Source organism: Enoplosus armatus, chromosome 19, assembly GCF_043641665.1.
Source record: "Enoplosus armatus isolate fEnoArm2 chromosome 19, fEnoArm2.hap1, whole genome shotgun sequence".
Classification (NCBI taxonomy): Eukaryota; Metazoa; Chordata; class Actinopteri; order Centrarchiformes; family Enoplosidae; genus Enoplosus; species Enoplosus armatus.
In genome coordinates, this window is record NC_092198.1 from 15,974,857 (window position 1) to 15,989,662 (window position 14,806).

At 42.2% G+C, this 14,806-nt stretch overlaps 1 protein-coding gene across 2 annotated transcripts in view; it reads right to left on the reverse strand.

Annotated features, from left to right (window-relative positions):
* Nucleotides 1–14,806, reverse strand: part of gphnb (gephyrin b) — an 89,310-nt gene that overhangs the window by 3,458 nt on the left and 71,046 nt on the right. For both annotated transcript variants that reach the window (XM_070925392.1, XM_070925391.1), the window contains 9 exons: nt 11,917–11,959; nt 9,894–10,031; nt 6,181–6,273; nt 3,298–3,353; nt 2,542–2,661; nt 2,190–2,248; nt 1,837–1,990; nt 358–479; nt 92–179 (listed from right to left, as the gene is read on the reverse strand). In XM_070925392.1, the coding sequence (XP_070781493.1) occupies nt 92–179; nt 358–479; nt 1,837–1,990; nt 2,190–2,248; nt 2,542–2,661; nt 3,298–3,353; nt 6,181–6,273; nt 9,894–10,031; nt 11,917–11,959 (873 nt within the window). The remainder of the gene's footprint in view (nt 1–91; nt 180–357; nt 480–1,836; nt 1,991–2,189; nt 2,249–2,541; nt 2,662–3,297; nt 3,354–6,180; nt 6,274–9,893; nt 10,032–11,916; nt 11,960–14,806) is intronic.

A 14,806-nucleotide genomic window follows, 5' to 3' on the forward strand; every position in this document is an offset into this window, starting at 1 on the left:
TTTACTCTAAAACAAAGGCTGTCGTTCCCCCCTCTACCACAAGGTGTCAGTGAATGATTGGACGAGTGCGCTTTCTGTTCTGCCATCATACCTTCTCCCCCATGGACACTCCTCCTGAGGTGATGATGACATCAGCACGGCTGATGCCTTCATTCAGAGCGTTGAGAAGGTCATCGGGGCTGTGAGGCACACACACACACACACACACACACACACACACACGTTAACCACCAACTCACAGGAGAAGAAATAATGCAGGAAAATCTTGAGTTTGGAGGAAGTGTAGTAAGATGATGAACATTATATTGGAGGTGTAACAAGCGTGCAAATGTTCAGAGATTAAACACAAAGGCGTACTTGTCTCCCACGATGCCCAGGTTGATGGTGGGGTAGCCGTGCTCCTGGATAGTGGCCAGCAGGGTGGAACGATTGCTGTCCCTGATCTTCCCAGGATGGAGGTCGTCTTCTGGGTTCAGCAGCTGCCACGACACACGGGGAGAAATGAAACATTAGAAACACTCATTATAGATTCAACAGCCATCCTTTCTTAAGTCAGTGAAAGTAAAAAACACGATCTGGCTTAAATATTATTCATAAAATATTCTCAGCATCTCTTTGGGTGGCAGCAAGTCTGGTGGGCAAATAAATGATTATTCAGGTGGAAGAGAAGGGGGTTAAGAGCCTTGTTGGTGAACATCCTTTGTTTACTATCATATTATTACCATATATTACATTTTGACAATCGATTAATTGTTTAAATTATTTATCAAGCAAAAATGCTCTTCATTCTCTGGTTGTAGGTTTTTGAATGTGAGTATTTGCTTCTTTATTCTGTTTTATATCACTGAAAACTCAATATCTTTGGATTTTGAACTGACAAGCAATTTGAAGATGTCAACTTGGGCTCTGGGAACTTGGACATTTTTTGATATTTTGTGACATTTAATTGACTCAATGACCAATGCGTTAATTGAAAAAATAATCAAGAGATTATAGATAATGAAAATAATCATTAGTTGTAGCCTTACTTTCAGACCAAACGAAGAACAACTTGCTAAATCAATTATTTGCAGGTCTTGTCAATACAAGGGAAAGCAACACCATACATTTAATTTAGCAGGTTCATAGTGAGTTTGCCTCCCTACCTCTAGTTAGATTAAGTTGTAAACACCAGCTCTGCACAGACATTTCAATTTTTTGTCATCTGGGACTTGGGAAAATGCATTACATACAGAGAATGTATCCAAAATCTAGATGGTCAAATTAACATTGCTGCAGGACAAAGGAACCATATCTAATCCTCTATTTCATCAGACTCGACCAAAGGAGGGGAGATGAGGACAATATATCACTTCATAGTTTTGGAATGTGGCCATGGAGTAGGTGACTCACGGCTGATTTATACAATTTAGACATATCTGCACAGCGCTGAGAACAAGGTGTTACGGGTATCTAGAGTCTGCTGAGGATCTCCATGAAGGTTACACACCTCATGAAATCCTAAACTGCACGTCAGTCACACAGAAAATGCACAAATCTGATCCCAGCGTAAACAAGAAACCACCTGGTCACAGATAAACACATTCCTCACAACTGAAAGCACACATGAAGCGGCTGAGCGCGCATTCAACTCTGAATGTTGTTCTGGTATCCGCAGTCAAAGCAAACAATGTTGATTGTGCATAAATATAAACGAGGTACGCTGTCGTAAAAGACAGCACAATGTCGTTACCTTCAGCAACTGAGGCTGAACCTTTTTGGCGAATACAGATACAATGGTGTGTATAATAATAATACTTTTTGATAAAAACATGATAGTTTTTCTTAACCCCTCACCTCATTTCCTGTGGACATGACGGCCACCACAGGGAATTTCTGGACCTCCACCTCTGTGACTCCCACAGTAGCCAGGAGACCAATCTCAGACGGGCCCATGTGGGTGCCCTTTGCAAGCACACACTCCCCACGCTTAATGTCATGACCGATGGGCCTGTGGTGGGACAGCAGAGAGGATGGTTCGGAGGAGAGAGAAAGGGAAGAATGTTGAAAAATGCACTGTGTAAAATGTGTACGTTCCCTACTGAATACCATGTAATTAAAGGTTAACTTAACTAAAAGGTGGGTGGGTGACTGACATGATCGACCAAATCTATTTGGTGAATAAAATGGTGATCCAATACGACACTAACCTGATGTCCTGCCCTGGACGAGCCTGTACTAGGATTCGTACCTCCAGCTCCTCTGTGCCCTGAAAGACGAACCAGCTGTCAGATCCATCAAAGTGAACAGATACAGTTTTACTTGGACTACAGTCGACCAAAATGCAAATGTTTTCTGCTCATCTCTGGGCTAAACTTACTCTCAGTGACATTTAAAAACAACCAGAATCCATTGTCAGTTGCTATGTTGTTGGTGTAGACTCTATGTAGTAAATGTGAGTCAAAGGTTACTGTAAACTTATGGTTGGGCTGTGATGACCACAACCCTGATTCTGACATATCCCTCCCTGCCTGTTCATGAAAGACCAGAAGTCAAACTTACGTCTTCAGACTCGCGGAGCAGCTCGGTGTCTTCCACCTGGACTACAGCGTCGGCCCCGCATGGGATAGGGGCACCCGTCGTCACCCTCATCACCTGGCCAGGCATCACTGTGTGGGTGGGCTGCACAGAGACACAGACGGGACAAAAAAATTAAAGTTCAAATCAAATGACAAAGAAGGCACAATTTCAACTTTTTAAATGCATTTTATAGGGTGGCTCATTTCACCTTAGAGCCAAAGTAAAATGGAGTAAAGTGAAATTGTATATTGCCTACTACTGAAGTAACTTACAGATTCTGTCCCAAAATTTCCCAAAAAGCATCTCACAAACTGAAGACAGCTTTGAGCAGAAACAGTGATCAAATTAAAGTAAAAACACGATAAAACTGAATGTAAAAAAAAAAAGGATATGAAGGTGTGAATAGAGTACATGTTTGCATGTGTGCTGATTTTGTTCAAGACGAGAGGTCGAGGTAGTCAATAAATCTCTGTAGCCTACTCTTGTCTCAGAGGTCTAATCTGTTTTATAGTCTGGCAGCACTTTCTAGCCCTGCTTTGGGGCGAAGGGCTTTTTATCACCTGCTAAGGGAACACACTGGTGTGCAATTACAGCTGGTCAAGGCGTGAGGTGAAGGACAAAAGTGAAGTACTTTATTTTCATATACAGGCTGTGTGTGTGTGCGCGTATGTGTGAGGGGGTCTTTTTTTTGTGAGCCAGAGAAAGCATGTGTGTCTAAGTGTCAACGTGGGCGCGGACCTGCTCTCCAGCTTGGGACTCTCCAATGATGAAGCGGTCGCCTGGGCCGTCAGCCGCTAAAATAAAAGAAAGATTTAATAGCATTACACATGTGCGCAGTTGAAAACGTGTGTGTGTGTGTGTGTGTGTGTGTGTGTGTGTGTGTGTGTGTGTGTAGGAGTGTGTCATTTAGTTGCGTCATTTTATTTCAGTGGGCTACAGAACGAACAAACAGGAAGAGCAGGAGAGAGAGGAACACTGACATTTGATGTTCTTTAGTTAAACAGACATACACAGTATTTCGCAGATCATCAATCATACAGTTGAAGCCTCTTCTTTTATAATGCTGAACCATGCAGGCCATAAGCACTTAAAATCATGCCCTCCACCCTGAGGTGTACAGAGAACATCTCTTCGACAGCCAAAATAGCTGACTTGAGCCAAAGGGGAAACAGAAAATTCAGACACACCCTTACTGTTCGAGCAAACACACAGGATCAAGAATGAAGATCATCACAAGACACTCTTTAAAATACCCTTTGACATTGCATCATGTCCTTGGTGAGTGAAAAACTTTAATTTCATGGTTTAACATGTAATCTTAACTAAAGGATTAAAAGCTTCCCTACTAGTTATTTAAAAAAAAAGTCACTTTTTTCCCTGTGAATCACTTGAAAAACCACACTGGATGAAAACATCTGTTGTCGAGTTAAAAACAAAGCCGTGTTTTCTCGTTTTTGTGATCTGGCCAGCACTGACGCTGTTTGTCACTCGGACTCCATGCTCTATCTTTCCCTGCATGTTCCCTGACCTTTTATGAAGTGTCAGCTCCATAACTTTGCAGTTCTTGGCATTAACGCCAACTGCATACATGGTTTTTAACTCCTACCTGTCTAAACTGCACTATGCTCCTGACATTCCTTCATTTCACGTCAGTAGAGGGAACTTGTGACCTTTGAAGCACTTCCCTGAATCCATTTAGCAGCCTAACCGAGACTAATTCATTCAGCTTTTGGGTTTTTATAACCTCCAGGGACAGCAAAAGGTGGATGTTGCAGGTTGGTAAAAGAGCAAAAATACGCACTGGCTCTGGAGATGGGTTATTGGCTCGTTCAACACCCACCAGTCTAGGCCCTAATATCTGCACATGAATGCCTCGGCAGGCTCCAGGCCCTCAAGACAGATGCATAAAACCCAGAGAGACCTGTGGTGTTCTGCTCCTCCTACTCCATCAGCAAGAGCCAACAGCAGATGTTACATGCAAAAGTCTTTGAGCAGCCTGGAGCCAACAAGCTGCCACCCTGCTCTCCAGGTTAACAGGGCCTTCAATGCTTTACACAATGCTGATTTCTTGACCAAAAAAGTCAACAAACCTTGCCTGGATCTTACCTAGAAAACTGAAAGAAACTCTTTGAAACCCATCTTTCTGAACAAGGTAACATGGTAACAAGGTAACAAGGTAAATCCCATATCTCTTGCCACTCGTTCTCCACCTGGCATTTATGGAGGACAGCCCATGTCCCACAATGCAATCTCCCTCCAGTTCACCCCGGCAGAAGAAGCCCTGACATAGCTCCTGAGGCAGTTCTCCACTGGCCCAGTGTCCTATCCCCCATCTCTAACTAGGACAATCAGGTCATTTGTACAAGAGGAAAGACACACTGGCCTCGTTAGTTCTGCAACTTTCTCTGAAAGCAAAACAGTGACTCTATGGATAGACAGTCTCGTGGGGGCTGAAGGTGAGGCCCAAGAAATGAAATAATGGTAAACTGGATTGGGTTGCACCAGCGACTTGTAAATCCATCACTAAGTTTGTGTGTAAAGGCCTTCCTATGTTCTTTGTACCTACTAGCTAGTTTCAAACTAGTAATTTGCTAAATTGGGTTGAACCATTAACTTTTAAGGGACATCTTAACTAATACAGAGGAGCAATGTGTAAAGCAGTTTCTGGGAAACATCTGCAGCACCAATCAAAAGCAATCAACTATGTAAATTGCAAGTGTAGCATCAGTGGTAACACATCTTCCAAAAATGACAAACAATATACTAAACTTAATTGCCAATTCTTCGTAAAAATCTGATGTGCAAACATATAAATGTGATAAATGTGTGTGTTTCAAAATCAGTAGTATTCATGCAGTTTAGAATGAGTGGCAAATATCTGGTTATGCAATCTAAACAACATTATTTGGTCATTTTAGCATAGCATAGCATAGCATAGCATATGTTATGAGCATAGTTACGTTTTGTAATTTGAGGTATATTGTATTATTTTTATGAAATGTAAATGAACAAGTGTCAGGTCAGACGTGTGGACCTCTTTTGCTCTTCAAACGATTCATGAGCAAGTTAATGTTAATTCAGTCACTAGTAACAACAAATCTCTACGTTAGACCTAGTTGGTTTGTTGGAACCCATTTTAATCTAATGATGTGTAAATCTCCACTTAGTGAACTAAATCTGAGCTCACAAACAGCTGGTGCAACTGGCTGCAGGGCTTCCGCTGTGCTCCATAATTGCTCCTCAAGATAAAAACACAATAAAAAGAGCTACAAAATGTCCAGTGTTGGATTAAACATTGTCTTTTCTATTTCAGCTCCAGGGAACAATCATTGTACCACATGAGCATGTTCTACGTACTATTTGTGTGAATGTGTGGCCACATGTACCTTTGAAACAGTTCCCATTTCTTTTACAATTACATGGTTTTTGAGGTCTGAATATTAGTTTATATATTTAAACTGATGTTTCACAGCTTTTAACATCAACACTTTTCTACATTGTTTCAGCAAAACTGACTCTAATGCCAAACAAATAATAATATAATAATAATTCCAACTCTGATCTGAGACGGACAGGACACGAACACATTTTAAATCACCTGCCATAATGTATGGTACTTACCTCTCACAGCATAACCATCCTTGACAGAAGCAGGGAAGGGTGGCAGGTTGTCTTTGGCATAAACGTCCTGAGCCAGGACTCGACCCATCCCATCTGTGGGAGAAGAGGAAGAACATGGGTATGAGGAGAAGCTGGGCGAAGGGTGGCGGAGGGAGAGAGCGACGGCTGGAGAGAGAAAGACAGACAGAAGTGGGGAGGGTGAGGGAGACGGTGCATCTGACTCGGATGATAGATATAAATATAGATATAGAAGGGCATATGTGAGGTGTGTATATATATATATATGTGTGTGTGTGTGTGTGTGTTTTAAAGGAAGACATAGTGTGACACCGTGCATCAGGATCTCTGTGCATGACTCACCACCTGACCAGCACACACAGACACACACACACACACACACACACACACACACACACACACACACACACACACACACACACACACACACACACACACACACTCTCTCCTTTTCTATTTCTGCTTTACTGATTCACATACATCAAGTGGAGGCTTGCAAGTGTCCCTATCTAAATTCCTTAACCACTTCCACCAGCCAGACAACTCAAAAACACTCAGGAAACATCTGTGTAGGAAGAACAGAGACTGCACAGAAACAATAGCTCAGAGAGAGTGAGGGAAGGAAAGAACGACAGAAAAAGACAGAGGGAGAGTGGGTGGAAGAGAAAAATCCTGGCACTAAAATACCTTAAGCTGCTGTGTGGCTATATATAGCATTTCTCAGAGCCTTTATGCTATGATTATGTGGGTGTTAATATGAAGATCTAAGCTTTGATATCAATGAGTTGAAGGGGGGAAAAAAATATGCATGAACACATACAGACACCCACACACATGCATACACACATCAGCTTACTAGATGACAGTCATAAGGAGCTGCTGTAAATAATGCATCTCAGTGGTAGAATAATACACACATGCTTGTTGTACGTGTCCTACCCTTACATCCTTGTTTCAGACGCATTTCATTTAAGATATTCTGGTGGATTTTCACAGCCGCCACTGATTCCAAGCTGCTATTTAAACGGCTTGTTAAAACCATGTGTTGAAGCTGAGATGTGCATAAAAATAGAACAGAGGTGATGTCTTGTTGCCGAAGCAAAATATGTGTTTGAGTTGATGCTTGGCAAAACATCACTTACAGTGGGTCCAAGTTTTAAAAGGGTTACATAATCAGGGGGCATTGTGACGTCGCCCTCAGCCAAATAATCTGCTACTAGAAACAATCTGAAATGTTAGAAGACGGTGAAAGTGTGACATAAACATAAGCATGCATGTGCACCTGTACCTGTGTACTTATTCTGGCGTATAGATAGATAGGAATTAAAGAAATATTTTGACATGTTTTACATTCTTGCTGAGTGTTAGATGAGAAGAATGATGCCACTCTTGTGTCTGTAGTGTAAATATGAAGCTTAGCTTAGCATAGCACAAAGACTGGAAACGGGGGGGAAACAGCTAGCCTAGCTCTATAAAAACTCAATTTATGATTCCTCACTCATGATATAAATACAACCTATACTCCCATCAACACACTATGAGCAGACTCTCTCCTCTCTAAATTCAGCAGGGGAGCTGCTCCAGCTGTTGTCTCTCTAAGTATTTCATCTCTCATATCCCATCTTCCTCTCCTCCTGATCCCAGTTGTGCCCCTGCAAATCCTGCAGGGCCCTCCCATCTCCAAGAACACGAAACATCACTTTTCATCAGGAAAAACTAGTGTCCCTTCTACCATCATTGATCTAGAAGTCGTGTGCGCAGCAGGCCATTATTGCCCCCAATCCTCGCTACCCCACTGGAGATGAATTAAAGAGCGTATGTTTTCCCCTACTGGCCCTCAGCCTGGCTCTGGGTCACCCTCCGCTGGTGCTGAGGCCACCCTGCCAGAAGACTGACCAGACCCACAGGTGCTACACTAACTTCTGTGTCTGTTTAGACATGCAAATACAACTTCAACTACAAAGATGCATTTAAAACATGTATTAAACATTATGATATCAGGGTAAATTATTATAAAAAACGAAAGTTTAAAATGAACCTGCAACTTAAACATGTGACCACAAAGACAAAAAATGAATGTGAATCTGTCTCACTTTCTAAACCTTGCACTTTTTAAATGAACAGATTTTCTTGGCTACTTGGTGGCCATGGGAACAAGCTGTAAACACACCATTGACATATAATCACCTTTTACGTTGTTAAAACATTATCATTCACTTGGACTTGTTCAGGAGTAAAAGTAATGAGGGCTAGTCTGGAGGGTTGCAGCAGTATTCACTCCTGCGTGTCGGTCAGGACACATTAACGAGGAGACCTGAGCTATTGATTTCCTTCTAAATGTTTACTTATTGATATTCAGGGCACAGAATCCTCCAAATATGGTCTGGAAAAACACAAAGAAAAATACAGATATCTCAATCTAAACTATACCCAACAAATGTAAACTTACAAATGACATAAATAATTAGAAACAATGAGCACAAGTCAAGGAGCAAACTGACTGCATAATGAGAACCTGGTTATACTGGAAGTCAGTAATTCAGCCTCCACAAACTACACTACAAGTGCTATAAACATTCTGGTAAACAGTTGGCTATGCCACATGAGAAGAGAGCTGACACTGCCCTCTGGTGGGCAGGTTTTTAACCGCAACCTAACTGGAGTTAAGTAGAACGAATGAAACATGACAACATTTTTGCAACTTATTATATTTGGGTAAAACAGCTGCCTGCTGTGTCTGAAAATGACCCTGATAAGAGTGATGACAGTGAACCAAAACAGTAAAGTTCGGGGGCCATAAAACCAAAACAATCAGCTGAAAGACACTGAAACACTCCTGAGGGAAGCTGCAGAGTCAGGTCATAATTCTTTGTGGGTTTGTGACTAAGTGCGCCCCCTGTCACATACATTCACGTCATTTAATCCTATAAAATATATATTTCTATATAGAAAACATGAAAATATCAATTGTAGCAGCTTTACGGTAAACAAATAAATGAAAACAATGTGTTATATCTACTATGCATCTCTTTATATCAGTTTATGAACAAAATTGTAACTGTATAAGCAAAACCAAAATAAAAGTTAAAGAGAAATAAAACCTGTAATAACCTCGAGTTAGTTAAACTGACATGCAGGGGCACTATAAAAAAGGCTCAGTATTGCATATAAGCATATAACACACACACACACACACACACACACACACACATATATATAATTTTTGTTCATTAGGAAAGGTTTGTTTGTTATGTACGTGCCCTTGTAGCCAAGTACGTGTGTGTGTGTGTGTGTGTGTGTGTGTGTGTGTGTGTGTGTGTGTGTGTGTGTGTGTGTGTGTGTGTGTGTGTGTGTGTGCATTTGATTGTCTGTGTGACTGACAGCGTGGCATGCAGACAGAGACTGCTGATTCAGTGAGGTGTCCAGTTGTGGACGGGGAGTGTTTAAATGCTGTCATGTGAACTTAGCGAGGGCATGTTGCTACATTGATGTGAAAGGTGTGACACCTCAACATCCCAGCACGCACAGCGGCTGAGGTCAGCGAACATTACAGGAAGGTAAATTGGAGATGTCAAGGAGACAGACTGACAAATTTAAGGACACATTTAAGAGGGTGTGAAGAAGATTTGCTGCACATCTCTCTTTACTGGGCAGCATGGGAAGTTTAAAGGGAACCAAACATCTGTCCTCCTCACCTCTGTAGTTGATGATCTCAGTGCCCAGGACGGCGGTCATCTCCAGCACAGTGATGAAGGCCTTGTCCATAGAGGTGAGGGGGAAGGGGGACATGCGGTGCCTCCGGGCCACCTTGGTGATGTCCACTGCACTGTGACCTGGGAAGACGTGCGGCATGACAGACACTGTCATGACATGGTTGTCACAAAATTCAACCAAAGCACAAAACAGGAACAGTAGAACGTTCGTAGACCTATGCTCTCTCCGAAATAACACAACACTGCATACTGAACACTTACTACGGCATAGAGCCTGACCCATATTGGATTTAAAAAAAACAATATATTGGCTGATATTCATATTTTAAACAAAACTGTTCAATTCAATTCAATTTTATTCATATAGCACCAAATCACAACAAAAGTCATCTCATGACAGAGACCCAACAGTTCCCACCATGAGCAAGCACTTTGGTGACAATGGCAAGGAAAAACTTCCTTTTAAGAGGCAGAAACCTCGAGCAGGACCAGACTTTTGGTGGGCGGTCATCTGCTTTGACCGGTTGGGTTGGAGAGAGAGAGAGAGAGAGAGAGAGAGAGAGACAGACAGACAGATCTGATCGCTGTTATGACCAAGATTGCTTCCAAATTACCTCAAAAATATCTTTGCTTTTTCTGTACTGCAATTTGTTGCCACTTATCGGCAGACATATGCGACAAAAACATCTGCAAAAACTTAATATCAGCCAATATATTCAATAGTTAACTTTATAGTGAGCACTAAATTGACACTTATGAATTGTTGTCACTGGTGCGTGGTGTCCTATTTTTGTTATTTTCATAAAAGAAATTTCATAAAAAAAAGATTTTTAGCTGCAGCTACTGCACATGCTCTGTATTTATGTATACATTTACACATAGAATTTGGACACTGACATAAAATGGTGTCCTGTAAATATAGTGCACTTGGAAGAGAAAAGGGAGTGATTTCAGACATAGCTCAACCTTAATCAGAAAAACTTGAGTCCACTCACCCTTCTTAGCATTTTAATTCTTTATTTAGACAGTTTGAAAGTTGAAGAGGAAGATAGAGAGGAGGGAGAGAAGAGAGAGCTCTGCTGGGACTCAATCCCGAGACAGTGGAGGCATCTATGTGGCTCCAAAGGCAGGAAACTGAACCACTCAACTATCTCTGGAGACAAAAACTGTATTTTAAGAATTTTATTTTGGCTCGAGAGCCAAAGAAAATGTACAGAGAAATTCAGACTGATCTGAGCGCAGTGGGTTTGCAGCTGCAGCAGTGAAAGGTCAAATTCCAAAACTCAGGATATGACATGCACACATCAAAAACATAGTTACATAAATAAAGCGCGTGTAATCTAATGTGTTTCCACATCACTGTCACCAAGATAACTGGATTAACATGATGTATTTTTTCAGTGCATGTACGTACTGTATATATGTGCAATAAGACAATTTAAACAGCACGAGGAGGGATTGGCAAGAAATGGTCCTATTTGTTTGCAGAAGCTGTGGAACCCAGCTGGATGATAGAAGTGCTCGATAACAGCCATGTTTGTCTAATAATACCTCTCTAATAATTCCAAAGGTAAAAGGAACAAAGCAAGGTGTAACTAATATGTAATCTGCTCTCTCTCTCTTTATCTCTCTCTGCCTTACTCTCCCCCTCTCCCCCTCTGCCTCACAGCGAAGAATAGGCGCTGTGCTTTGATTTCCCTTGACCCAATTTCTCTCCTTTAAACATACACTTACGCTTCCACAGCATATTCTGATGCTTAACATGAGGCTTAACAACCTCTGGCAAAACATCACACACACACACACACACACACACACACACACACACACACACGCACAGACCCGCGAACGTAACACAGCAGCCACACACAGCCGAACCATGCTCGCATTGTCACATCACATGCGCATTTCAAATCTCATTTATGCACGTCTGAGAGCACACTCGGTGACATACAGATATGACAGAAAAGAGAGAGTGCTCTTGAATTGGAAACTTAATACTCACTTGATCTTAGGATATTTTCTTTGCTGCTGCATCTTGACTGCACCTAGAGATGGAGAGAGCGATTGGGGCGAGAAAGACGAAGGGCAAGAAGAAAGAGAGAGAGAGAGAGAGAGAGAGAGAGAGAGAGAGAGAGCAGAGGTAGTGGTAATTTGAGATAAACCAGGCTGCTCTTTTGACATGCTTGAGATGAGAAGCTGTTTACACAACAGTCAGAAGCATTGGCAAGAGCCGTGTCACACTACACTGTGCACTTTGTCCTGCTGTTGGGAGATGGCTGCATCTCCTGCGTTACCATTACCATCACTTGCCGTACACTACATCATCCTATCACAGGTGGTATTCACACTGATAAATGCACTGACATGTCACATCACTACTAGATTGAAGCACTAAAAGGAATATATATGGACAAAGGCAACAACATACAGAGTGACAATATTGTATCACAAAGGTCATAACAGATGTATTAACTGTGCTACGGTGTAACATCAAATGTAGTGGAAATGTAGTGTTGAGTATAGATAGTGGCTGTTCAGATGTGGTGCAGGACGGTCAGATTTCTCTTGGAAATCGCTGATGCTGCGTGGTAGCTGCACTAGCGCCTAACTACTTGTAATCTATGGCAAGGTGGGAGAGCAGAGTGGGTTCAAACTGGACTGAGCTTCCCAAAACCATCTTGAGACTACAGCTAACTGTTGTTAACGGTGAGCGAATGGAGAACAAACTAAATGAAAAGTGATGCCGGTATTATTTATAACTAATATGTCTTGTTTATGCCAAATTAACAGTACAGGAAGAGGAAACCATAGTGGAGACAGTTAGTAGCCTCTTTCTCATGTTAGTGCTTCTCAAGATAAAGACAGCATTTCCCATAAACCCCGTTTCTTCCTGTCATAAATAGGACATTGGTAGTGGTGGTGGACATGTTGGAGGTAGTTAAGTAACATCTGCCATAAATAATATGTCCTAATTCTATACAACATACTAATAGTGTGAAGTGAAGTATGCACTATATATCAATTGTCATACAGTAGTATACTGTTATTTCAATTACAAGAAATCAATAAGCTAGCAAGTGGACTTTGAGTTGGAATTGTTTTGGTCAACGTCGAAAAGGTGTTTCAAGTTTTTGTTTTCTGTTCCTGGAGCTGTTTCAACACCTTTTTTTTCTTTGTCCTCTGTGCAATGCATTGTGGGTCAATATAGTTCATCGACATTATACTCTATAATCAAGCAGATTTAGGAATGCTGATCTTTTTGAGTATACAACAGTACATACTCAAAACCTGCTTAAAATTGAATGGAATTGGGACACAGCACAGATCTCCAAGCTCGATTGTACTGGAAGAACAGCACCCTCATCCCGTTTAATATTGTAATCATGCTGTTTGTTAATGGTATTTATAGAAAACTAACATAGCACTGATGCACTGATGTTACAGATGCTACACAGCACTTTTAAAAGCCTGTTATAAAGAAGATGCCGTGTTACAGTATGAGCATGGTCTTAGGAAGCTCAGCCTTGGGGAACGACTAAATAAGGGAAGGAGAATCACAAGCTGCAATTCATCAGGCTACAAGATTGGCACAGAATAATAGCATAAGTATTCCTTTATACACCTACACCAATATAGCTCTGGGTGCAGTGAAAGTATATAAATCCTGCCCAAATCAGTTCTGATGCCAAAGATTTTACAGTCTGTAGAAAGGGCAGACTTCAGGGCAGTTATTTAAACTTAAGTGTCTGTTTGCTTTAAAAAGGAAAATTGTAAGTTGGGCTTGATTTTGATTTAGTGGAATATTTTGCTCTCCATTTGTCCTCCTGTGTGCTTGCTGGCCCGACTGTCTATCGACCTTTATTCAGATGTGTTGACTGACTGGTTGTCTGTCAGACATGTTCTGTCTGCCCTGTCATGTCTTTCACTCTCTCTGACAGTGCTCCTTTCCTTTGTTGCAACTGCTGCATCTCAATAACCTCTGTGACCTGGCGTTATCGCATAAGTTGGGTGTGGGCAGTGTGTGGTGTATGGAGAACCAAAACACCCATGGTGAAGGTGAAGGTCTCTCTACCCACCCAACCACCCCTTTTCTCCCTCCTCCCCTCCCTCACCGCCATCATAACTAGGCTAATACTGTGACACCACTGGGCACCAAACAGCCAAGGTGAGAGGGTGGGAGATGGGAGGTGGGGCAGGGTGGGTGGGATGGTGGAGGAGGAGGGATGGAGAGACAGAGAGATAGAAAAAAAGACAGGTCGGTAGACAGAGAGAGCGAGACAGAGGGTGGAAGGATGAGTATCAGCATGACGTGGTCCCACAGCCCGGAAAGAAAAGAAACAAACAAAAACAGGAAGCACGGACTAGACAGACTTCACTAAACTACAGAGCCGAGACATAGCAGAAAGGAGGAAAAACAGGAAGAAAAGAACAAAAACAACAAAGACCACTAGAGCGGCCTGATGGCATCTACTTAACAGACATCCAGCACACCAGACATAGCTACTGAAAGCAGAGCATGTTAACCGGAGAGACAGAAACAGAGATAGACAGACAGACAGACAGATGGAGGAAGAGGAAGAGAGATAGACAGAGAAAGTGAATAACGAGAGACAGAAAAAAGTGTGCGTGGGAGACGGGTAAAGGAAGGATCCTAACAGGCCGGACAGAGAAAAAGTGAGACAGCGTGACGAGAGTGAACGACAGACAGATTGAGAACGAGAAAGAGACCAGTGGCGACAGACAGATAGAGAGACATACAGAGAAAGAGAGTGAGCGAGAGCCAGAGAGATAGCTAGGCAAGCGAGGAGGGAGGGAGGGGGGGCACAGAGCGGGGCGTTTGTTTTGCGCTCTCCTCGGAGGAGGGTGAGGGAAAGGCAAAGGGGGTGGGGGGT